The sequence below is a fragment of the Jaculus jaculus genome, chromosome 9, assembly GCF_020740685.1.
Source record: "Jaculus jaculus isolate mJacJac1 chromosome 9, mJacJac1.mat.Y.cur, whole genome shotgun sequence".
Lineage (NCBI taxonomy): Eukaryota > Metazoa > Chordata > Mammalia > Rodentia > Dipodidae > Jaculus > Jaculus jaculus.
Window position 1 is genome coordinate 38,662,990 of NC_059110.1, and position 25,354 is coordinate 38,688,343.

The following is a 25,354-nucleotide window of genomic DNA, read 5'->3' on the forward strand; positions in this document are numbered from 1 at the left end:
ACTACTTTCTGAATTATTCAATTCAATGAGAACATGCTAAATATGGTCATGAAAAGACACTAGATAAAAGATGGATAAAAAATACAATAACAAAGCAGTACAAGTGGCTGATATAGTTACAAAAAATTATTGTTAACACAAACATCAAGAATATGCAAATTCATATTGTGAGGTATGTATTTGGAGGTAAAAGTTTCCCTGAATATGAAAGTAGACACTCTTATTAACACCTGTGGTAAAATTCTTGCATATATTCTAGGTAGAAATTTAATAATATGTATTAAACATTTGAGAAATTACCATATCCTTGCATCCAGAAACTACAATTATTACAATTCCTTTAAGAGCTAACAGAGCAAGGGCTGTGATATGATGTTATATATATATGAAAATTGGGGGAAAGCTTACATTATTGCAATAAAGGGTAACTACAGATAACAGTTAAGCAGTACATAACTCTAGAAGATGGAAGAAAAAACTATTAGTGTTTCCATGATGAAAAATGGTAAGTAATTAAGGAGATAGGTATGTTAAACCTAATAAAACATTACAAAAATATAATCAAAGTATCATGTGGTAGTATTGCATTATTACATACAGTTTTTAGATTTTTTAAAAAAATTTATTTATTTGAGAGCGACAGACACAGAGAGAAAGACATATAGAGGGAGAGAGAGAGAATGGGCGCGCCAGGGCTTCCAGCCTCTGCAAACGAACTCCAGACGCGTGCGCCCCCTTGTGCATCTGGCTAATGTGGGACTTGGGGAACCGAGCCTCGAACCGGGGTCCTTAGGCTTCACAGGCAAGCGCTTAACCGCTAAGCCATCTCTCCCGCCCCAGTTTTTAGATTTTATGTGAGAAAAAAACAAAAATATCCTCTTACTATTTCTCATCTTTGTTGTATTAATAGGTCAACATGCTGATAAAGTTGTCAGTTGTAGAACTTAGCATTACATTTTAATTTGTTCAATTTTACTAAGTTTTCTTGGTGCTGCAGACCAAACTCAGGGCTCACACACACTTGTCAATTGTCCTACCACTGAGTTATATTTCAGGCCAAGCCTCAATATTATTAGTATTATTAAATTTTTACACCTACAGCTGTAACAAAATTACATTTGTTTCTAGATATATTGGCCTGTTTTTGGAATTTTAAATTCTCATTTAAAATGAGGATTCCCCTATTATATTCTCATCCACTTACTTTTAAAAAAATTTGATAAGTTACATGAGTTTATTATGATTAAAAAAATAATATAATCCATTTCATATATGATCAGGTGCCATACCCTTTTTCACATTTCCTCAAAATATATGAATTCACCTTTTTATTTCAGCTTATCTGTTTTGAAGAAATTAGAACATTATTTTAGGTATTGGAATAAACTCTTACCAGGAAATTTGGTTGCATATATTTTTTAGTTATCATACAGGGCTGGAAAGATGGCTTAAATGTTAAGGTGCTTGCTGAGAAGCCTCAGGACCCAGGTTCAATTCCCTAGTATCCACATAAGCCAGATGCACAAGATAGCACATGCATCTGGAGCTCATTTTGTAGTGGCTGGAGGGCCTGGCACACCAATTCTGTCTCTCTCTCTCTCTCTCTCTCTCTCTCGAATAAGTAAATGAAATATTAAAACTTATCACACAAAATAACTGATTTTATTATGGCATTTTCATACACACTTTGTTTGGGTTGATACTCTCCCCATTCCTCTTCCCAATCTAGATTTGACCCTCAGAAGTACCAAAAAAAAAAAAAAATACTGTAGAGCATTTTCCCATTCATTATATTTCTTCACTGTTTTTATATATAAAACCTATTGATTTATACACATTATTTCCTAGCCACTTTACTAAGGGTATTTCCCTTTGCAGTTACTGTTTCACTTTACCCTTTCATATCTTCCAAATATCATACTATTTATAAAAACAGTATTATCACTTTTGCAATGTATTTGTATTCTTCTATGGTCAATATCTGTAATAATTTCACTGTGTAGCATCCTCACAGGAAAGTTAAATGGTTATAAAACTAATCTTTTTCTTTGATTTTATTTCTAATTTCAAAGGGAATGGTGTTAAGACTTTTCCATTGAGAATAATCTTGAATTTGGTTTTAGAGAAACACATAGTACATATACATGCATTTATTTTTTAGAAAGATGCAATGTACTTTTTTAAATGTCCACAATGCTTATATTACTCATGTAGAACATATCAAACTCCTACCATATCCCTTTAATAGTAGTATATGTGGGAAATTTAATAATTCATCATGAAGTTGTTTCTAGATAAATGGCACAGCAATTAAAGGAGCCAAGGCTGAAGTTTAGCTATCATGCATATGCATAATTCAAACCAAAACATGGAGGAAAAAGTGAAAGTGGCATGTCTCCATTATTTAGGGACAGATCCTAAAATTTGGTTTAAAACTTGTGTTTAAGATCTAGTGGTTAACACTTAGTTGCATGATTGTGCAAAGGACACTGAGAACCTAGCTTTAATTTTAGGGCACTAGGTTTTAAGCTAAAATTCTAAGTTATTTTTAATGAAAAGAATGGAGAATGGATATTGAAATATGTATATGTAGCTTTTTTCAAGGCAGGGTCTCACTCTAGCCCAGGCTGACCTAGCACTCACTCTGTAGTCTTAGGCTGACCTTGAACTCAACTCACAGTAATCCTCCTACCTCTGCCTCCTGAGCTCTGGGATCAAAGGTGTGTGCCACCACACCATACTTTCAGTGTCTGACTTGAAGCAGAAATTTTTATTGCAAGTAGATCCACATATTTTATAGTATACCTTTGCAAATTACTACAAAGCCTGTGTCATTTTTTCTTTTTTTCTCTTCCTTTCTTTCTTTCTTTCTTTCTTTCTTTCTTTCTTTCTTTCTTTCTTTCTTTCTTTCTTTCTTCTTTCTTTCTTTCTTTCTTTCTTTGTTCCCTCCCTCCCTCCCTCCCTCCCTCCCTCTTTCTTTCTTTCTTTCTTTCTTTCTTTCTTTCTTTCTTTCTTTCTTTCTTTCTTTCTTTCTTTCTTTTTTCCTTTCTTTTCTTTCTTTTTGTTTTTGTTTTTTTGAGGTAGGGTCTCACTCTAGCCCAGGCTGACCTGGAATTCAGTATGTATTCTCAGGCTGGCCTTGAACTCACGGTGACCCCCTACCTCTGCCTCCCAAGTGCTTGGATTAAAGGCATACACCACCACACCCTGGCTTGTGTTTTCATTTTTAGTTAATCAGTATTATCTGAGAAGTATGTTAAAGTATTTTTTGCATATTTGTATTGCTATACATGTATGTGTGAGTGTGTGTCCATATGTGAGTGCACAGTGTGAGCCCATGCATGTATGGGTACATGTATTAGCGGAGGCCAGAGGTTGTTGTTACGTGTCTTCCTAAATCACAGATAGGCTCTCATTTGAGCCAGGAATCCCTAGGGACCCTCCTGTCTCTGTTTCTCTTGCACTGAGGTTACAGGTGCATGCAGTGACACCTTGAATTTATGTAGGTTCTGATCATTTAAACTCGGGTCCTTGTGCTTACACAGTAAGTACTTCACCCACTGAACAATCTCCTCTACCTTGTCAAAGTATTTTTTATAAGAGCAGGGGAGATAGCTCAGCAGCTAAAGTCGGCCAGCCTTATTTCAATTTCCCAGTACCCACATAAAGCCAGATGCACAAAGTGATGCATGCATCTGGAGTTTCTTTGCAAGTGGCAAGAGGTTCTGGAGATTGTTATTCTCTCTCCCTCTCTTTCCCTTTATCTCTCTCTCCTTGGTAATAAATAAAAATATTTTGCAGAGATTTTTGTGAGAAGGAAGCAGTAGAATAACACTGGTAATATACTTCTACTCATAATGTAGGCAAGAAAACTTCTAGGAGGCTTTTTTTGTTGATTAGTGCCTTCATGTGGTATAACAAGTCAAACCTTTCATTCAGGTTGTGACACACTATGTTATAGTGAAATTGTAGCAAAATTCAATTATATCACGTGTTAGCTAACATACCAATTTCCTCTACACCTCCACCTTTTCCAAGAAAAAGAGTGCAAAGAGGTGAGAAGGTGTGAAGCAAGAAAGGATCATGACTTCCTCCTCCATTCTCCAATAAAAACGTCCACAGCCCCAGTTCTCATTAGCACCATGGCTCTCCTTCCCTCCTGGGCCTGGGTACTGGCTAGCTGCCTTTCTGCTGCAGCAGGAGCTTCTGATCTCTCTGGCCTGTATCCTCCGCTCTGGGAGGAGAGTCCCGGGCAGTTCAGTGACTACATTGTCGAGAATGGGAAGTACATTATTGACCCCTGGATATTCACTGAGAGAATGGGGGCATATAGAATCCTACTGAACCAGACAGCCCCATATTTTGAAAAGTATGCTCCAGAAAATGAACTAAATATCTTGTGGGGTTTACCTCTACAGCATGGCTGGCAATACAGGTCAGGTAAGATAGCATTTTTTTAAAAATTATTTATTTATTTACTTATTTATTTATTTGAGAACAACAGACACAGAGAGAAAGACAGATAGAGAGAGAGAGAGAGAGAGAGAATTGGCGCACCAGGGCTTCCAGCCTCTGCAAACGAACTCCAGATGCGTGCGCCCCCTTGTGCATCTGGCTAACGTGGGACCTGGGGAACTGAGCCTCGAACCGGGGTCCTTAGGCTTCACAGGCAAGCGCTTAACTGCTAAGCCATCTCTCCAGCCCAAGATAGCATTTTATGTGAACAATCTATCAGTATAATCATGAAGAATGTGGTAAGTAGAAATCTATGTTCCATACATATTTTTGAAAATTGATTTTATTTCTTTCTGTTTTCCTTTATAACTATAACTTAAAATCCATTTTTTCCTCTTCCATAAAAACCTCCCTTTTTCTGTGTCTACTAGAAACTTCAGTGGGGCATAGGCACAGTCACCAACCACAAATAACATCATTTCTAAACTACTGAACATTTTATAGGTATATACTAAACTCCTTCTGAGTGTAGGCATGCATTTTTATGCAATTGAATAGACATAAAAGTCAAGGATATATGCATTAAAAACAGAAGGTGGTGCCACCTTAGGCTAAAGCTCTTGATTGTCCATTTCAAGGCAAGATTATGGCCACGGACTCTGTCTGAAAACACTTGCTTCCTTTTAGAGTGGATACATAAAAGGTATATTTGGGTAAAAAAAATATTTATGTAGCAATCTTTCTTTCTAGTTTGTAGAAGTTCATGGGAAGTAATTGTACTATTGGCCACTCTACACTGATAGCACTGAATAGTAATTTTATTTTTCAAATATGTTTTAATGTTTGTCTAGTCATTAGTAACAACATGTTCTCATAATGCAGTTAATATCATGATTCTCATACTGAGGATGAGGAAGCAAGCCACACATAGTTCCTTAGAGAATGGTGGTTCAAAGATTTGGTTTGACTCTAGACCACATCTTTAATTCTGTGTAAATGCTACTTCTGTCATTTTAGCTAAAATGTAAGCAAATGCCTGAATAGAGTGAATACTTGGAAAAAAAAAACAAAACAAACAAAGAAACAAAAAGTTAAGACTTCCAAAATCTCAAATTGAGTTATGTTTAAAAACAACAACAACAACATATCCAAAAACAAACAAACAAAAAAGTTGGTTGAAATATGTGGTGGGTGAAACAAGTGGTAGAAAATATAAACATATAATTCAGAAATACATGTTTGTACAAGTACGAATGAAATGTGTTAAGCTAAGTGGTGATAATACCAGTTTCAAAACCTGCATAACAAATCAACCTGTGTATTCTTTGTCCTCCAGGAAGATTAGCTGATCCAACCACAGGGACAGGGTGTGGTCATGAAAATGGAGACAACCTATGCATTTCTGTGGACAGTTGGTGGGCTGGTAGGTTCACTTAAACAGGTGACAAAAACTGATACTATCCTTCCCTCAGAGAAAGCACTCAACCTAAATCTTAGGAACAGAGACAAAACTAAAACTGCATTCATCATAATTCATAAAAACAGAATTCATCATAATGTTTCTAATTCATAAAAACAGAATTCATCATAATGTTTCTAAAGGCCTTTATGTTGAATTATAGGATTTAACATTCACAAATGCATAATGGTTTTTAAGACATGTTCAGCTTTGCACAAGGATTGAAAGATAGAACTACAAATGAACATTGGCCCTGAGGGACACTGACAGGTAGATTTCAGGTCCCAAGACATGGAGGACTCTTCTAATGAGAATGAAATGCAAGAGCCCAAGAATATAATGTTTCCAGGCTGGAAAAATGGCTTAGTGATTAAGGTGCATGTCTGCAAAGCTTAAGGACTCCTATATTCGACTCTCCAAACCCCACATAAACCAGATACACAAAGTGACGCAAGTGTGTAAGGTTGCACATGTGCACAAGGGGGTGCAAGCATCTGGAGTTTGGTTGCGGAGGCTGGAGGCCTTGGCATGCCAACTCTCTCTCTCTCTCTCTCTGTCTCTCTTTCATAATAAAGCCTGAGCTTACCTGAAGAACAAAAAAAAGAAAATAATGTTTTCTTTGTGCTCATAAGAAATTTGCTCAATATTAAGACTTGTAAAGAAGTACAAGAATAATATTTCCTACATTTCATTTTATCAATGTGTAATTTAAAGCTTCAAAACAGACACAATACTAAAAGAACCACAAGTCATTTTCAATCCATGCATTTTTGTCATAATGTCAATTTATGCATTTTCTTAGAAAAATCAGCCAATAATTAAAAGCAAGGTCACATTCAATTTCACTTATTTGACTTGAAACAAGTTCTACACATCCCTATATTCCTCTCAGAACCTCACAAACATATTTTCCTACAGAACTAGAAGTTAAACTTTGTTTTTCTTATTGGCTTAGTAGTTTGCAGTATGAGCCTGCTACATTGAACTTTAGGCTGCATTCACAATGTGTGCATGTGGCACAAAATACTTCCGATCACAAATGTCCACAGAGAATCAGTACAAGCCTAATAGCCAACTAAAAGGAAATATCTGTTGACATAGGTTATCTATACATAGAATGTTATGAAGAAACTCTTATTTGATTCAGTCCAAGTAGTTATTGATCTAATGATTGATATAAATCATCAAATATTTTGCTTTAATGATATAGGATAGGACAAAGACATAGTGGTACAAAGTACCACTAAAATGTAGAAAATAGCAAGTATCAATTTTCTAAAGCTGCATGCATTCATATTACAATATTGTAGAGAAACATAATTCACAAATATAGTCTATGAGAGATTTTCCATTCTCATTTGATGCTTTCAAAACTGTATATTATTTAGTCACATTTTATTTAAAGTATTATAATCAATTAATTTAACAAATATCTGTGCTTACAAGGCAATTAAAGAAGCAAATTAAAGATATATATATATATATATATATATATATATATATATATATATATACACACACACACATAAATTTTTAGTTACTAAGTTTTATCATATTTCTGAATCTAGAATTTTTTCTTAATTATCTAATAGTATGTCACTGGTTGTGATGATAATAATCCTGTTATTCTTACAGATATAAATTATTTTCTGAGTGTATTACCTTTCCTTGCTGCAATTGATTCTGGAATAATGGGGATCTCATCAGAGCAAGTCACGCTTTTGCCACCATCCAAGGATGACATGAGGTTTTGTTATAATGTTTCTGGCTGCTTTTCAAAATTTCCTGATATAATGCAGAAATGGACCACCTTCTTTCAGGTTCTTTCTTTATATTTTATAAGGCACACACTTAAAACATAAAAAATTTCTGTTGTATATGTCTTTTTTATTTACTTTTTAAAAAATATTTTGTTCATTTATTTATTTAAGAGCAACAGACAGAGAGAGAGAGAGAGAGGCAGACAGAGAGAGAGAGAATGGGCATGCCAGGGCCTACAGCCACTGCAAATGAACTCCAGATGCGTGTGCCCCCTTGTGCATCTAACAATGGGTCCTGGGGAATCGAGCCTCAAACCGGGGTACTTAGGCTTCACAGGCAAGTGCTTAACAGCTAAGCCATCTCTCCAGCCCCTGTCGTATATTTCTGACCAATATTTTTTGTGCATTGTACAAAATTTTAACACAAAATGTAATTTGCTGTGTATGAATATTAATAGTATTAATGCTAATAGTATTGATATTAATAGTATGTTGCAACAGTACATTACATGCTGCCACCAAAAACCTGTAGTACAAAATTTATCCTCTTATGTTGTGTTTTTGGTTTTTTGAGGCAGGGTCTTTCTCTAGCCAAAGATGTCCTAGAATTCATTATGTAGTCTCAGGCTGGCCTTGAACTCACATTGATCTTCCTACCTCTGCCTTCCAAGGACTAGGATTAAAGACATTTGCCAGCACAAATAGATAAAAAAATTATCCATTTTTATCAACAAAAGTAAAATATACCACAGTGGCAAGTATAAAAAGTATTTTCCTGCCTGTGAACCAGTAAGTAGTATGGTTAAATAGAACTTTTGGTCCTCTGTGATGTCTTAGACCTATGATTACAGAAATCACTTTTTACCGATCAACTTACTTCAACTAAATTAATGAATGATCACACGTGGGTACATATGAATAATTATATATTGTTCTTTTTTAATTTTTATTTTTTATTGACAACTTTTAAACTTACAGACAATAAACCATGATATTTCCCTCTCCTCCCCCATTTTCCCCTTCACAATTCTGCTCTCCATCATATCCCCTCCCTCTCTCCATTAGTCTCTCTTTCAATTTGATGTTATCATCTTTTTCTCCTATCATGAGGGTCTTGTGTAGGTATTGCTAATCACTGTGAGGTCATGGATATCGAGGCCAATTTCTGTCTGGGCTGTTGCATTGTAAGGAGTCGTACCCTTCCTTTCAGCCCGCTATTTCGCCTTGGAGGGTGTATAGAAATGCTTCACTGCTGAACACTCCTCCATCCCTTCTTCTCAGCACTATGTTGCCTTTTGGATTATCCCAGTGGCCATTGCCATCTGAAAAGAGAAGCTTCTCTAACCAGAAGTGAGAGTAGCATTAATATATGAATATGAACATTAAATATAGTGCTTTCAGGGCAGTTTATGAACAATTACATATGTTCTGAACTAAGCAATCAATGGGCAAATCAAACACATTGTTTAAGGACAGACATAGACTAAGGATAATGATGAAAGGATATATTAGCTAGTTCTTTTGGTTGTTGATTACTTTAGACATAATTCAATTCAACATTCAAACAATATTCTTACTCTTGAGATATTATGGGAATGTTAATAATGCTTATAGAAAAATAATGACAAAGACTGAGTAGTTTAAAATATAGACTCATCAAAGATATTTGAATTTCATTTGTCCTGGAGAAATGAGCTTTATTACAAGTAATGCATGCTCACCCTTCACAAAGTACTTGGCATGAAGGTATTGTGCATATTATTAGTTCTTAGAAATTCAAATCTCCTTCCATGTAGAATATTGCTCAGTTATATCTCTGGATAAGGTTGAACTGGAAGCAAAAGAATTGAAAGAGTTGTTTAAACAATGATTTCCCCTCTTTGCTTTAGTACATACAGTTACCATCCAGCACCTTTTATGAATCCCTGGAGTACTTATGGGAGGCACATTCTTCATCCCTGAAAAACTCTTACAAAAATTTTGAAGATAGGTAAGAATGTATTCAGTATCATCCCTAATAAGCTGTTTTATTTTGACATTTATTCTTCTTTGTCTTCATATATTTTTAAATCAATATTTAATAAGTCTAATCATATGGATATTGTAAGGAGGTATAATTCTCTTAATAATTTATGATGAGGGTCAAAATATGAGAAAAATATTGCATTACAAAGAAAACAATATTAAATATTGCTAATTGCAAAAAGAATATAAATATGTGAGTAGTTTTTATGAATTTTTTCACAGATGTATGATATAGTAGCAGTATATTATACTTGAGAAAATATCACCTAATTCAGAGTTTGCATATAAGAGAGCTTAGAAGATTTATTAAGCCAGCACACTTTCTTTGGCATGTGCCAAGTGCAAATGCAAAAACAATTTGGGTTTAGAAGTTTGACACTACTCAATGGGTCAAACCAAACCCTGAGTATGATTTAGGGAGAATTCTGAGTAGAATAAAAACTAGAATCAAAGAAAGGAGGGCTGCTTGGTACTACATAAGTAAGTAGTTTTGGATACCTGTCTGAGTGAAATGTATTCTACTCACTGTTGTTTCTCCTATAGATATCATCAGCCAGGAGTGTCCAACCTGTACCCCACAAGCTAGGAAAGCACATGTACTCTTATGTTGTGGTGACATTGCAACATAACACTGTCGTTACAGCGAATGACACAATGAAGTTACGAACAAAAATCACAAAAAATTTCTAATGTTTCAATAAGGTCTACATTTACATTGTTAGGCCCCAGTGGCTGGTAGGCTGTGGGACTGGATACCCTGGAAGAGGTGGGCAGTGTCTTGTTAGCTGACTCAGGCCATTTTTCTTGCCTGTTGTGGCCTCAACAAAGGGGTACCAAATTGGGAAGTTACAGACTTTCCTCCCTTGTTAGTGTCTATAATGACTGTCAAAGCTGCAACGATCACAACAGGTACCCCTTAATTCCTCTTCCTATGCTGGAGCAGGGAAATGTGGATAAGATGGTTCAACAAAGGTTTGAGTAATAGTAAATTATTGTTACAAATTAACTTTTTTTTCCTTTTAGAGATTTTCCAACTTGTATCAAAAAAAAAAAAAAAAAGTAATTCAATGAGCTGGGTGTTGTGGCACATGCCTTTAATCCCAGCAGCTGGGAGGCAGAGGTAAGAGGATTGCCATGAGGTTGAGGCCACCCTGAGACACAGTGAATTCCAGGTCAGCCTGTGCTAGAGTGGGACCCTACCTCAAAAAAGAAAAAAAAAGAAATGAAATCTGTAGATGTGGCTTAATGACAGAACACTAGTTTAGGCATGTGTGTGAGTGGTCTTCAGTTTCATCACCAACACCCCAAAATAAATAACTTTTGGGACTTTACGTATTATACCAACACCCAAAAATAAACAATTTTCACGGCTTTATGGACTTGTGCCTTCCATATAGTGGGAGATCTCTGTATTTTCTTCTCTTTCCTTCTCTTAATCCAATAAATTATCTCAAAAACTTTAAAAAGTAATAATTTTAGACATTACTGTTATTTTAAGGTATATGTCCTATCTTTTATGGGTCTAGATATTATTTTTCAAGAGTGTTTGCTTCATTTTGCTTTGCGTTGTTTGAGACAGGATCTTGTTATATAGACCAGGCTGGCTTTGAACTTCCTGTCCTCCTGTTTGGCACCTCTGCTCTCAAATACACACAATGTGGTTTCAACGTATCAGATTATTGAAAAATTATTCCAAAATCCCATAACCTAAACTTTTTACTGTTTTCCACCCTTTGATTCCCTCCCCGCCCTCCCATCCATCTTATTGTCTAGTCCATGAGGTGCTTGCTGGGTATGTAAGGCATCTTGGGCAGATTCAGGTTAGGTGTTGCAGATGAGTGAGACTATGTGTCTATTTTTTTTCTGTGATTGGGTAAGTTTGCTGAGAATGATCTGTTCCAGGTTCAACCATTTTTCCTCAAATTTCTTTATGTCGTTTTTTCTTACTGCTGTATAGAATTCCATTGTGTAGATATACTAAGCTTTTTCAAAATACTTTTATTTATTTATGAGGAGAGAGAGAGAGAGAGAGAGAGAGAGAGAGAGAGAGAGAGAGAGGGAGAGAAGGGGCATGTCTGGGCCTCTTGCTGCTGCAAACACTCCTGATGCATGCATCAGTGTGCATCTGGCTTTACATGGGCACTGGGAATTGAACCCAAGTAACAGATCTTGCAAGAAAGTGCTTGTAACCCCTTTCTGATTTACAGAAATCTTTGTTTCTGTTTATTTGTTGTTATTGGGTATTTTTAGTGCTGGGGATTCAACCCCAAATCATGTAGCTAGGGAGAAGCTCTACTGTTGAGCTAAGTCCCCAGTCCTTTTTATGTGTCCTTTGTTTATTTTTTGTTGAGCTTTTTAAAAAAAAAAAAAACAAAATGATTCTTTAGTTTTACATTTTATATCTTTTTACATGCTAATGATTTTTTTAAAAAAATCAAATAATTTTGTTATCTTCTCTCCCTTCAAAAGACAAAAACAAACTATATACAAACAGGACACTGCTATAATCACTTGTTATTTGTATATGTGCTATGGTATTTCTTTTTAAAAGTATTTTTATTAATTTGAAAGAGAGAGAATGAGGAAAAGAGTGAGAGAGAGAAAGAGGAGTGTGAGCACACCAGGGCCTCTAGCTGCTGCAAAGAACTCCAGATGCAGGGGCCTGTTGGGCATCTGGCTTTACATGGGTACTGGGACAAGCAAGTACATTTAACCCTGTTACAGTATTTCTATATCATGTACATACTGTTCACTTAATTTTTGTTGTCTGAGTTTTGGGTTTTGGTCCTTTGTTGAGACAGGTTCTCATTCTAGTCTAGGCTGACATTGAGCGTACTTTCTAGCCCAGCCTAGCCTAGAATGCACAAGGATCTTCCTATATCAGCCCCCACATGCTAGGAGATTGAAGGTATGAGCCACTATGTCTGGTTCATTGAAGTTTTATTTTAGGTATTGACCTGTTAATGGAAAATCAGGGATTAGATTATTTTATCCTTGCTTTGTGTGAGTCTCTTCAAAACAGCATTCCCTGCAGAGTGGTTCAATAATGCTGGTTACACTGATATTCAGAGAATTCTGTGTAAAGTGATTTATAATTTGTCTGAACTCACTATCACATCACAGGACTGGATTACTTTCCCATATTCCCCTTAGAGTTGAATATTTTCTTGGGTGTTTGGGTTCTTAGAAGCCAATGACTGCTTTCAGAATTGGAAAGTCAAGGAACCATCTTCTCCAAGTCACCCAATGCTTCAAGAATTCCATCTATAACCTCATGCTTTGTTGTTGTTGTCATTGTTGTTAATTTATTTGATGTGAGATATAGTCCTGATATGCATCCCAGACTGTCCTTGAAATCATGATCTTACTACTTCAGCCTCCCAGATGCTGGGGTTTCGGGTGTATGCTAGGCTTATAACCTCTAAAGAGGTCTGTTCTGAGGCATTCAGCTTCTCTGATATGCCCAAATGCCAAATATGACCCTATGATCGAGCATCACTCTTGTCCTGGGAATTCTCTCTGCCCCTTTTTCTTGTGATATTCCCCATTTCCATATTCTTTATCATTGTATTTCTTTCCTTAATATTTTATTTATTTATTAAAGGGGGGAGTGTATATATGGGCATGCCAGAGCCTCTAGCCACTGCAAACAAACTCCAGACACATGTGTCACCATGTGCATCTGGTTTATGTTGGTTCTGGGGAATTGAACCTGGGCATCTGGTTTATGTGGATTCTGGGGAACAGAACCTGGGTCCTTAGGCTACACATGCAAGCACCTCAACCACTAAGCCATCTCACCAACTCCATCTTTGTATTTCTTGATGTGTACCATGTATTTGAATATCCAACTATCCAACTAGTTTTTCATATACTAGGGCACAACCTCTAGTAGATTCTAAACAAGTATTTGATTGGGACAGGTACTATGAATTAAGTAGTTACAAAACTATTTTAAACTTGCAACTGTAATGATTTGACTCCTGTGGTGATTTGAATCAGGTATTCCCCATAAACTCATTTGTTCTGAATGCTTGGTCCCCAGTTGATGGCAATTTTGGATGTGGAGCCTTGCTGGAGGGTGTATGTTGTTGGGAGCAGGCTTAGGGATGTCATAGCCAGCTCCTCCTTGCCAGAGTTCAGTTCACTCTCCTGCTCTTGTTTTCCACCTGCTGTGACAGAAGTGATGTGAAGCCTTTGCTCATGTCATACTTTCCCCTGCTATCACGAAGCTCCTTGAGACTGTCAGCTAAAAGAGAAACTTTCCTCCCATTGACTGCCTTTGATTGGGTGCTTTGAGTTCTTTGAACATCCTTGATATTAATCCTCTATCAGACATATAGGTGCCAAAGATATTTACCCAATTTCTAGGCTGCTTCTTTGCTCTATTCACAGTGTCCTTTGCTGTACAAAACCTTATTTTATTTTATTTTATTTTATTTTATTTTATTTTATTTTATTTTATTTTATTGAGGCAAGACCAACAGACTGGCCTTTTTTTTTGACATGTGCAAAGGGGGGGGGGGGAGAATTGGTGTGCCAGGGCCTCAAGCCACTGTAATCAAACTTCAGATGGATGTGTACCACTTTGTGTGCATGTGTGACCTTATACACTTGCATCATCTTGAGCATCTGGCTTACATGGACTCTGAAGAGTCAAACATGGATCTTTAGGCTTCATAGGCAAGCACCTTAACTGCTAAGCCATCTCTCCAGTCCTACAAAACCATTTTAATTTCATAAAGTCCCATTGGCTGATGAGTGGTCTTATTTCCTGAGTGACTGTTCTTCTATTCAGAAAGTCCTCAAAAGCAGGGTATGGTGGCACATACCTTTAATCCTAGCACTTGGGAGGCAGTGGTAGGAGGATTTCTGAGAGTTCAAAGTCACCCTGAGACTACATAGTGAAATTACAGGTCAGCCTGGCCCAGAATAAGACCCTATCTCATAAAAGAAACAGCAACAAAAAGGCACAGAAAGACCTCAACTGTAGAAATATGTCCCCTACATTTTCCTCTAGAAGATTAGAAATTTCAGATCAGAAGTTAAGGTCCTTGATCCAATTTATTCTTGTACATGAAGAGAGATAAGGATTCATTCTTCTACATGTAGATATATAGTTTCTCCTTTTAAAAGGATAGCCTTTTAAAAAGAGGCTATTCTTTTTCCATTGAATATTTTTGGAATTATTTTAAGTACCAACATTTTAATCTGTATCTTCTATTCTGTTTCATTGATCTACATCTCTGGATTAGTGTCAGTACCACGCTGTTTTTGTTACCATGGCTCCATAATATACCAGGTACAGTGATATCACCAGCATTACTTTTGTTCCTCAGGATTACTTTGGCTATCTGAGGTGTTTTGTGTTTCCAAATGAATTTTAGGGTTGTTTTTTCTATTTAACTGAAGAGTGGCATCAGAATTTTGATGGAGATTGCAGTAACCTATAAATTACTTTTGGTAAGTTGACCATTTTCACAATACTGATTCTTCCAATTCACGAACATGGGGTGTCTTCCCATTTCCTAGTGTCTCCTTCATGTCCTCTCTTGAGTGTTTTAAACTATTCAGTGAAGATGTATTTTGCTTCCTTTGTTAGGGTTATTCTAAGAGATCAATAGATAGATAGGTAGATAGATAGATAGATAGATAGATAGATACACACACACACATGTATGTATGTATATATGTGTGTGTGTGTGTGTGTGTGTGTGTGTGTGTGTGTGTGTGTGTGTATGTATATATTGGTTTTTCAAGGTAGGGTTTCATTCTAGTCCAGGCTGACCTGGAATTCACTATGGAGTCTCAGGGTAGACTCGAACTCACAGTAATCCTTATGCCTCTGCCTCCTGAGTACTGGGATTAAAGGCATGTGCCACCATGCCCCACTATTCCAAGATATTTTTGAGGCAATTATAAATGCAAGTGTTTCCCTGATATCATTCTCAGCAGGTTTGCTATTGGTATATAAGAATGCTACTGAATTTTGCGTGTTAATTTTATATTTTGATATTTTGCTGAAAGTGTTGGTCAGCTCTAACAGTTTGCTGGTAGAGTTTTTAGGATCACTTATGTATAATATCATATTGTTTACAAATAAAGATAATCTCAGAAGGAACAAGAAAAGGATAATTTCTTGTTCTTGATTTTAGTGAAAATGTTTTTTTTTCCCCATTTAGTATAATGTTGACTCCATATTTGTCATATATAGCCTTTTTTATGTTGCAATATGTTCTTTCTATTCTCAGTTTCTTCAGGATTTTTATCATGAAGGTGTGTTGGAGTTTGTGAAATGCCTTTTCTTCAGCAATTGATATAATCATGTATTTTTCCCTTAGCTCATTTATATGGTGTATTACATATCCTGATTTGCATATGTTAAACCATTCCTCCATCTCTGGAATAAAATCCACTTGATCAAAGTGAATAGTATTTTTATGTGTTCCTGTATTCTCTTTGTAAATATTTTGTTGGGAATTTTTGCATCTCCGTTCTTTCAGTAGATAGGTTGGTAATTTTCTTTCTTTTTAATTTTTTTGTTATTTTTATTTATTTATTTGAATGTGACAGACAGACAGAGAAAGAGGCAGAGAGAAAGATTGGGAGAGAGAGATAGAGAGAATGGATGCTCCAGGGCCTCCAGCCACTGCAAAGGAACTCCAGACGCATGTGTCCCCTTGTGCATCTGGCTAACATGGGTCCTAGGGAATAAAACCTTTAACCAGGGTCCTTAGGCTTCACAGGCAAGCATTTAACTGCTAAGCCATCTCTCCAGCCTATAATTTTCTTTTTGTTGTTGTTGTTGTTATGTCTTTACTTGGTTTTAGAATCGGAGCAATACTTCTGCATAAAGCTTTTTGGAAGCATTTTTTTCTCTTCCTATTTTATGAATAGTTTTAGAAGCATTAGTGATAGTTCGTCTGAAAGGGCCTGGTAAGATGCACAAACATATCCATCTGGACTAAGACTCTTTTTAGTTGGGAGCTTTTATTATGAATTTGATCTCATTACTTTTCATGGGCCTGTTTAAATGATTTATCTCATGTTGGTTTAATTTTGATAGGTCACATATATCTAGAAATTTATCCCTTTCTTTCAGATTTTCCAATCTGGTGTAGAATATGTATTTATCGTAAGTCCTTAGATTTTATTGAGTTTCATTGGTATCTGTTGTAATATTTCCCTTTTAATCCAATTTTATTATTTTATGTGTTCTTTTAATTAGTTTACTTAAGGTTTAATCAATCTTGTTTATCCTTTTAAAGAACCAATTCTTTGTTTCATTGATTCTTTGTATTGTTTTCTTGGTCTCCATTTCATTAATTTCTGGTCTGATCATTATTTCCACTACTCATTTTTAGTTTGATTTGTTCTTCTTTTTTCAAGGTTATAAGGTATGCCATTATATATTATGACCTCTTCAATTCCTTTATATATGCATTTAAAGTTATAAACTTTCTTCTAAGAACTGCCTTCATTCAGGTTTTGCTATGTAATATTTTCAATGTCATTTGATTCCAGAATTATCTTCATTTCTTTCTTGATTTTTTTCAATGATGCATTCATTATTCAGTAGTGTATTATTTAATGTCCATGAGTTTGTTTATGTTCTATAGTCTTTCTTGCTGCTGATTAATAGTTCTATCCCATTTAAATCAGATAGAGTACATTGAATTATTTCAAGTTTCATGTATTTATTAAGATTTTCTTTGTGCCCTAATATGTAATTTATTTTAAAAAGAGTTCCATGTGCTTCTGTAAAGAATGTGAATTCTGCAGAATTTGGATACAATGTTCTGTAGGTGTCTGTTAGGACCATTTGTTCTGTGATATCATTTAATACTGATGCTTCTTTGTTTATTTTTTGTCAGGATGATGTAGCAGTTGGTGAGTGTGTGAGTGTGGTATTGAAGTCAGCCGAGACTACCATGCTTTGGTTAATCTATGACTTCATATGTAACACTATTTTTAAATAAAATTGGGTGCACCTGTGTTCACTGCATAAACTTAGAATTACAATGTCTTCTTGTTATATTATTCCATGAATCAGTATAAAATTACCTTATTTATCTCTTCTGAATGAAGTTATTTTGAATTCTATCCTGTTGCCCCAATCAGTGGGGAGTTGAACAAGGACATGAGGGGAAATTAACCTTAATGAGAAAAGGCATGGTCTCCTTCTTGTGAAGGAGACCATGCTAGATGTTTGTCAAGGCCTCAGAGTCTTTATTTTTTAAACAGTGGTTATATAGGAGAAGAAAAGTGGTTGGAATAAGCTGGCTGACGTGATTTAGGGCTTTGGAATTGTCAGGAAACCTAGAGGGGATGTAATAGGTGTTCATCTAATCTTGCCTCAATGGCTTCACATCCTGACCATAAACTGGCCTTTTGCAAAAGATAAGATTCTCTAAGCAGTCTTCTGACCGATGTTCCAGAAGTACCTAACAGAAAGCTGGATGGACCAGCTTTCTGAGTAATGAGTCAGCTTATGAGCAGGCCCAGGCAAAATGGAGAGGCTTTTGCTCTATGGCTCCTGACATCTCCTCACTTCTTTTATACAAAAGAGGGGGAGACCCGCTATTCAGCGGTGGGCTGCAATGCCTTTGTTTCTTCATCAGCTACTGACAGCATGGGGGAGTATTCAGCCAAGCGTATGATCCCCTGGTAGTTGAATATTAGGTGAAGAAGTAGAAACTTAACTTGCTATATGGCGGTTTCTGTGAACATGGCCAAGGTTTGATTCATAGCTCCCAACATCTCCTCCCTTCTTTTATACAAAAAGAGGGGGAGGCCCGCTTTTCAGCGGTGAGCATTAACCAACTGGGGGAGTAGGGACCCGACTCCTCCCGTGGGATGTCTTTTTCCCACAATCTTTGGCCCTTGGTACCTTTTGGGGAGGGGAGGCAGGGCCTATGTGGCCGGAGAGCAAGCCACGGCCTTAGTGATAACAGTTATGGTACCAGTCTCCATGCAAGCCAGGTATACCTCTCAGGGAATTCAGAAGTGGTCAGATAAGGACCTTCCCCTGCAGTGCTTTGCCTCACACCCATGTTGGTGCCCATATCAAACTCACTTCATTGTGAGCTGACATGCATAGGTCTGGATCCTCATGCAGCTCCTGTAGGAGGGGTAGCTATTGGCCATGACAAGTAGACTGCAGTGATAGCAGAGGTGTATTGGACAGCAGTATAGTAAATGAGTACATAATGTATGCAGTATAGTAAACGAGTACAGAATGTGAGATCAAGGGAGAGTGACAACTGCAGGTGGTAGGTCTTCAGTTTCAACGCCTTGATCCGCGCCAGCTCCAGTCTGTGATTTTGGACCTATAAAGGCTGTATCTTAATGGCTTCAATCTGTTGACATACAAAAGACATGATTTTATTTATAATAACGGGACCGATTGTGAGTAAGAGGATTAAGATAAGTAGAGGTCCTTCCAGCTTTGTCCTGTTAGGAAAAAAGGGAGATTTTTCTCAGGGAAGTGTTTCTTCCCTGGATATGTGAGATGTCATTGGAGGATCATCAGCCTGTTTTACAAATCTCTCTGGCAGCCATCTCACATTTTCTTTGGTGTCAAACAAGCATACTGCTCCTCAGCCCCAAATGAGTACTGGGTCTGGGCCATTCCATTTTGAGGTTAAAGGATCTTTCCACATGGCTTTGGCGAAGGTATTTTTTGTATTTGTGTGCCAAAAGTGATCAGCAGCTGAATTTCTCTGAGTACCAAGGGTTAAAAAGTTTAGGACAAACAAGGCATGATGAAGGATATTTCTTGGAGAGCCTTTTATGGGATATAAATCCCCTGTTTTTAACTTTTGGAGGGTAAATGGACCCAGAAGAGGGGCCCCTCCTGCCAGAACACCCAGTGGGTGTAAAGTCAGTGGCACAAATGACTAGAAGAGGCTTCTCATAAGAGATAAAAGTAACCCTTTGGCTCAGAATTGCAGCCTCCACTATCTTCAGGGCTTTTAGGGCGGGGGCTGTTAATGAGCAGCCTGAGGCAGGATTTGGGTCTCCTTTTAGGATGTCAGACAAGGGTTTAAGCTCTCCTGCAGTTAGCTTAAGATAAGGCCTGAGCCAATTGATATCTCCTATTAGTTTTTGAAAATCATTTAAAGTTTTTAGGTGATTAGTTCTAAGTTGAATCTTTTGTGAAAGAATTTTTTTTTTAATTTATTTGAGAGTGACAGACACAGAGAGAAGGACAGATAGAGGGGGAGAGAGAGAATGGGCGCGCCAGGGCTTCCAGCCTCTGCAAACGAACTCCAGACGCGTGCGCCCCCTTGTGCATCTGGCTAACGTGGGACCTGGGGAACCGAGCCTTGAACCGGGGTCCTTAGGCTTCACAGGCAAGCGCTTAACCGCTAAGCCATCTCTCCAGCCCTTGTGAAAGAATTTTGTTATGAAAAAGTTCAAAGCCTAAGAATAAGTAAGGGAGTTTTAATTGAATTTTATTAGGATCTATCTGAAGACCAGCTCCAGCAAGGGCCCTAGAAAGCTCTTGAGAGCAAATAAGGAGTTCAGTGGGATCAGGTCCGGCCAGGAGAATGTCATCCATGTAATGAATGATATACAAGGAAGGCCATCTATGTCTAAATGGATCTATAACTTGGTCCACAAATTTTTGACACAGTGTAGGGCTGTTGGCCATCCCTTGGGGCAAGACTTTCCATTGGAATCTTGGCATAGGGCCTCTAAAATTTACCACAGGTAAACTGAATGCAAAATGCTGAAGATCCTCAGGGTGTAAGGGAATTGTGAAAATGCAATCCTTTAGGTCAATAATGATTTTACATTATCCTGCGGGAATTGCCACTGGAGTGGGGAGGTCTGGTTGTAGGGCTTCCATAAGTACCATGGCCTTATTAATGTTTTTAGGGTCCTGGAGCAATCTCCATTTTCCAGACTTTTTCTTTATAACAAAGATAGGAGTATTTCAAGGAGAGATGGTAGGTTTAATATGACCTTCAGCAAGCTGTTCCTGCACTAACATTGTGGCTGCAGCTAATTTTTCAGAAGTTAAGGGCCATTTATACATTTAAGGTATTTTTATTATCTTTGGTTACACATTTCTCTCTGAGTGTTTAAGACCATGCAGATAGCCAAAAGTTAATTAAGGATTAATTTTAGAGGTCAGTAATGGCTCTCCAAAGAGACTTTAGGAACACAGGAGTAGCCCCATAGTTTATTGATGTCTTGCCTGTTAGGATGTGTCAGGATCATACTGGCCAAGTAATTTTCCCTTCTTTGGGAAGTTAGGAGGGCTGATTCTTCCTCAATTGTGACTCTCCTGTTTCAGACTGTACACCACTTTTGTTTGGGTCTCCATATCCTCCCTGCTCAAGAATACAGGTGACTTACCAGGAGGGCAGTGTAGAAGCATCCCATGATCTCCACTGGCCTCATGACATGGGAGCACAGGCCAAAATATTGACACTTTTTACTCTAATGACTTCAGTTGGTTTTGGCTTCTACTTAGGTGATTAACACACTCAGAAAGGAAGTTACACCAGCCTGGATGTATGTACATATAGAGCACATTTAATTACTAAATAGACTTAGTTAAAGAATGGCACAATTGCTTCTAAAATCATTTTGTCCTATCTTTAAAATTTTGTTGTACTGTGGCAGCATAAGCCATATATCTGAGGCATAGGAAGTAGGCACATCTCACATTTTAAATATCTGACATTTATAAATATAGGCAGAACCTGTTACAGTCTTGAAAACAGTACCCAAACTAATTTAACCTAGAAATTATCAGAAAAGAACAAGTAAGACAGTATAAGGTCCTAGCATCTGTGTGAAAACATCTTTGATTAGTTCAGATAAGTGTGTGGGTACAAATTACCCAGAGAACATTGGAAACAGAAACATGGAGCTTGAATTATATATATATATATATATATTTATTTATTTTCCTTCAGATGAGGACCATTGTTTGAGCATTAGGCTGTACCCTAAAGTAGGGAATATGTCTTAAGAGTTAATTTTGTTATAAGCACTGGACTTAACATGTAAAAATGAGACAGTTACTTTACATATAATAGAGTAGAATCTGGTCTTTTCTGAGCCAAATAGTTAACTAAATATTAATATATCCCTTGAAAAAAATTTTGAAAGAAAAAATATTATTTGACAACCAATGATTTTGGCTTAAACTTGATAGCTATTGATTTTATGTACCACAGAAATGTTCATAAACATAAAACAATTTTATGTTTTACTCATGACTGAAATTTGATAAAACTTATGCAAGCTATCCCAACATATTTTAGCCTGAAAATTAGGTTTTTTTTATTGTTGTTTCTTAAAGTTTGTAAACAGTTTAAAAACCTTTAAGTTTAGGCATGGTGTTTAGGTTTAGCCTGAAAATTTCTTTTTTATTTTTTACATCCGCACACCTTTATTTACATACTTTAACATTCTGATCTAAGTACCACTCAAAAGGTATTTTTAACAAGTAATCATTGAAAAATTCCTTCCCAGCTCCTTCAATCAATTCATCTCACTCCATCATTAATTATCTTTCTTTCTTTTTCTTTTTTTATTCCTCCAAGGGGGGGCACCATTCCTAGAGGTACTGCAATACCAGGTCAATGTGTGGAGTGGATGGAGCAAGCTCCTATTCCAACTCTGAGCTCCAAAAATCTATTTAATATATTGTCCTCAGATAGAGGATGTGTCATTATATTAAACTGATAAGAACAGATACTACGCTTGATCTTAGCCAAAAGGCCAATAAGCGATTAATTATCTTTCTTATAAGGCTATTAAAAATTACACCAAATTGATTAATCCTATTACTAACAAGAAAGTATACTTCATATAATTTTATATCATTAATACCAATAGTACACTTGGAAATTATTTTATTAGAAATAACTAAGGCAAATTGTGTTGTTATCTTGAGGCAGGCTGGCTTAGAATTCAGATCAGTTGCCTCCTCCTTTTAAGTAACAGGACATTACAATCTTTTTTTTTTATATCTGATAAATTATAAGTTACCTCTTTAGAGGAAGTTTTGTTGTTTTTAATAATCCTCTATGTAAGGTGAAGTTGAACAAATATCTGGCAAATTCACTCCTGCAAAAGACATTTAACTTTTCCTTTTTAATTTCTATGGTTAGGTCTTTGATTTCCTTGAAATTGTTCTCTAGAAGAGAAAGGGATGTCACCTGCATCATCTCATCTCTTTAGTTACAAACAGTCATAAACACAACACAACTAGCAAGCACAATGAGCACACATAAACACACACACACACACACACACACACACACACACACACATAAAAAGAACATATTCTCCTGATAAAATTAAAAGTTTGCTTAAAGAACTTGAAGCAATCTCAATTTCTTGTGTGTTTAAAATATCTTTTACTATGACAATTAGCTCCTTTTTACTCTTTGATAAATCTTTTTTTAACCAGTGTTCCTTTTGCCTTGAGAGAAATTTTAAGCCCTTCAACAATTTATGCTTACTTAGGGTTTGTCCCATGATAGAAAAGGCAAGAGGAGAAACGACAAGACCAGAGGGCAATGTTCCCAGTTGGAGAACTGGCACGGGGGATTCCCCAATGGGCTTGATGTGAGCCTATCCACAATTTTAAGAACTGGCAGCTGCTCTAAGAGCATTTACTGGCTGTTGTGTAACCAGGTTGGTTGGTAGGAAGAGAGGCTAGATAGAAGGTCTTTGCCAATGCCTGAATGGGCTGCTGGGATTTTCACAGGGTGCTAGGGTCCTTAAGCCAATGCCAGAGGGTAGCCCTGGCCAAGAGGCTTCAGTTGCCCTGTCGCTATGTTTCAATTCCACACGATGGCGCCAACCGAAAGTAAAAGGAGGAAAAGAAGTGAAAAAAGAAATCCCGCAGTTCTTGTGTCCTGCAAATCTGACTAAATAGTCTTTACTTAAATAATTTGCCTAAAATTCGTTGCTTACCTTAACAGATCAGTATCACAGGCGGATTTTCTGCATCGATCACGGTGCAGGTCTGTATTCCAGGCACAGACTGCCTGCAGTAACCTCTATGCGGGCCTCCACTCACCCACCGGTGGGTGTCCAATGGCTGGGACGGCCATCCACTTGAACGAAGTTCAGGTCTTTCTTTGTACCTCGTGCCCCGTGTTCAGATGCCACTTGCCTCGGCCAGTGGGGAGTTGAACAAGGACACGAGGAGAATTTAACCTGAATGAGAAAAGGTAAACAGACACAAAAAGGAGACCATGCTAGATGTTTGTCAAGGCCTCAAAGTCTTTATATTTTACACAGTGGTTATATAGGGGAAGAAAAAGTGGGGGAATAAGGTGGCTGACATGATTTAGGTCTTTGGAATTGTCAGGAAACCTAGAGGGGATATAATTAGGTATTCATCTAATCTTGCCTCAATGGCTTAACACTCTGACTGTACCAGGCTTCACATCCTGACCATAAACTGGCCTTTTGCAAAAGATAAGATTCTGTAAGCAGTCTGCTGACCAATGTTCCAGAAGTACCTAACAGAAAGCTGGATGGACCAGCTTTCTGAGTAATGAGTCAGCTTATGAGCAGGCCCAGGCAAAATGGAGAGGTTTTTGCTCTATGGCTCCCAACACCTGTGAGATATTAGAACAGCAACACCAACTTATTTTTTGGTCCCATTTGCTTGAAATACCATTTGCCACCATTCCCATATGGTAGTGTTAGATGTCCCCTATAAACTCCTGTGTTCTGAATGCTTAATCTCCACCTGATGGCAAGTTTGGTAGGTATAGCCTTGCCTGAGGAGGTGGGTTTTTGGGGACAGCAAGCTTTTAGGTGTTACAACCAGCTCCCCCTTGCCAGAACTTGCCCTACTCTCCTGCTGCAATATTACATCTACTATGGCAGAGGTGATGACCAGCCTCTGCTCATGCCATGTTTCCCCTGCCATCATGGAACTTCCCCTAAAGACTTTAAGCCAAAGCAAAGTTACTCTCATCAGCTGCTTTTGGTTGGGTGCTTTATGCCAGCAATGAGAAGGTAACTGCAACAGGTAGCATCTATCTTTTATGAAAGATGAATTTCTTGGAAGCAACAACTGAAAGGATCCTAGCTTTTAATCCATTCTGTTAGTCTTTGTCTCTTAATTTGGCATGAGGCCATTAATTTTCAGAGTTATTATTGAGAGTTGTTTATTAATTTCCTTAATTTTGTAATGCATGATTTTTTTGCATTAATTTTTATCCCACATGATAGCATGGTATAGTCTTTGCTATGGCCCCAGATATATGTTCTTCTTTCTCTTCAATCTAAAGTACTTGTTCAAGTATTTTCTGTAGTGTTGCCTTAGTGGTCATGTATTACTTTAGCATGTTTTTATCATGGAAAGTTCTTTCTCCTTCAATTAGATGATTGATTTGAAAGATATAACCATCTGGGTTTACATTGTTGTATTTTTAAGAACTTGAAATATTCAGCCCAAGTTCATTTGGATTTTAACCTTCCTGTTGAGAAATCTGTTGTTATTCTGATGTTTTTGCCTTTATAGGTGATTAGGTGTTTCTCTTCTTACTTTCATTATATTTTCTTTGGTTTGTAGCTTATTATTTGCTTAATCATAGCATGATAAAGAGAGCTTCTTTTCTGGTCTTATCTGTTTCATGACCTAAAAGCCTTCTATCTATATTGG

At 37.1% G+C, this 25,354-nt stretch overlaps 1 protein-coding gene and 1 non-coding gene across 2 annotated transcripts in view; one reads left to right on the plus strand and one right to left on the minus strand.

Annotated features, from left to right (window-relative positions):
• The first annotated feature begins 4,142 nt into the window (after positions 1–4,142).
• LOC101612713 (protein LEG1 homolog) overlaps positions 4,143–25,354 on the plus strand; it is a 31,534-nt gene continuing 10,322 nt past the window's right edge. Inside the window, exons 1-4 of the mRNA XM_004651343.2 lie at positions 4,143–4,440; positions 5,792–5,878; positions 7,550–7,734; positions 9,564–9,664. Coding sequence (XP_004651400.2) covers positions 4,143–4,440; positions 5,792–5,878; positions 7,550–7,734; positions 9,564–9,664 — 671 coding nt within the window. The remainder of the gene's footprint in view (positions 4,441–5,791; positions 5,879–7,549; positions 7,735–9,563; positions 9,665–25,354) is intronic.
• On the minus strand, positions 22,264–22,455 carry LOC123463657. Its single transcript, XR_006639060.1, has one exon. It is a non-coding gene; the product is annotated as a U2 spliceosomal RNA (small nuclear RNA).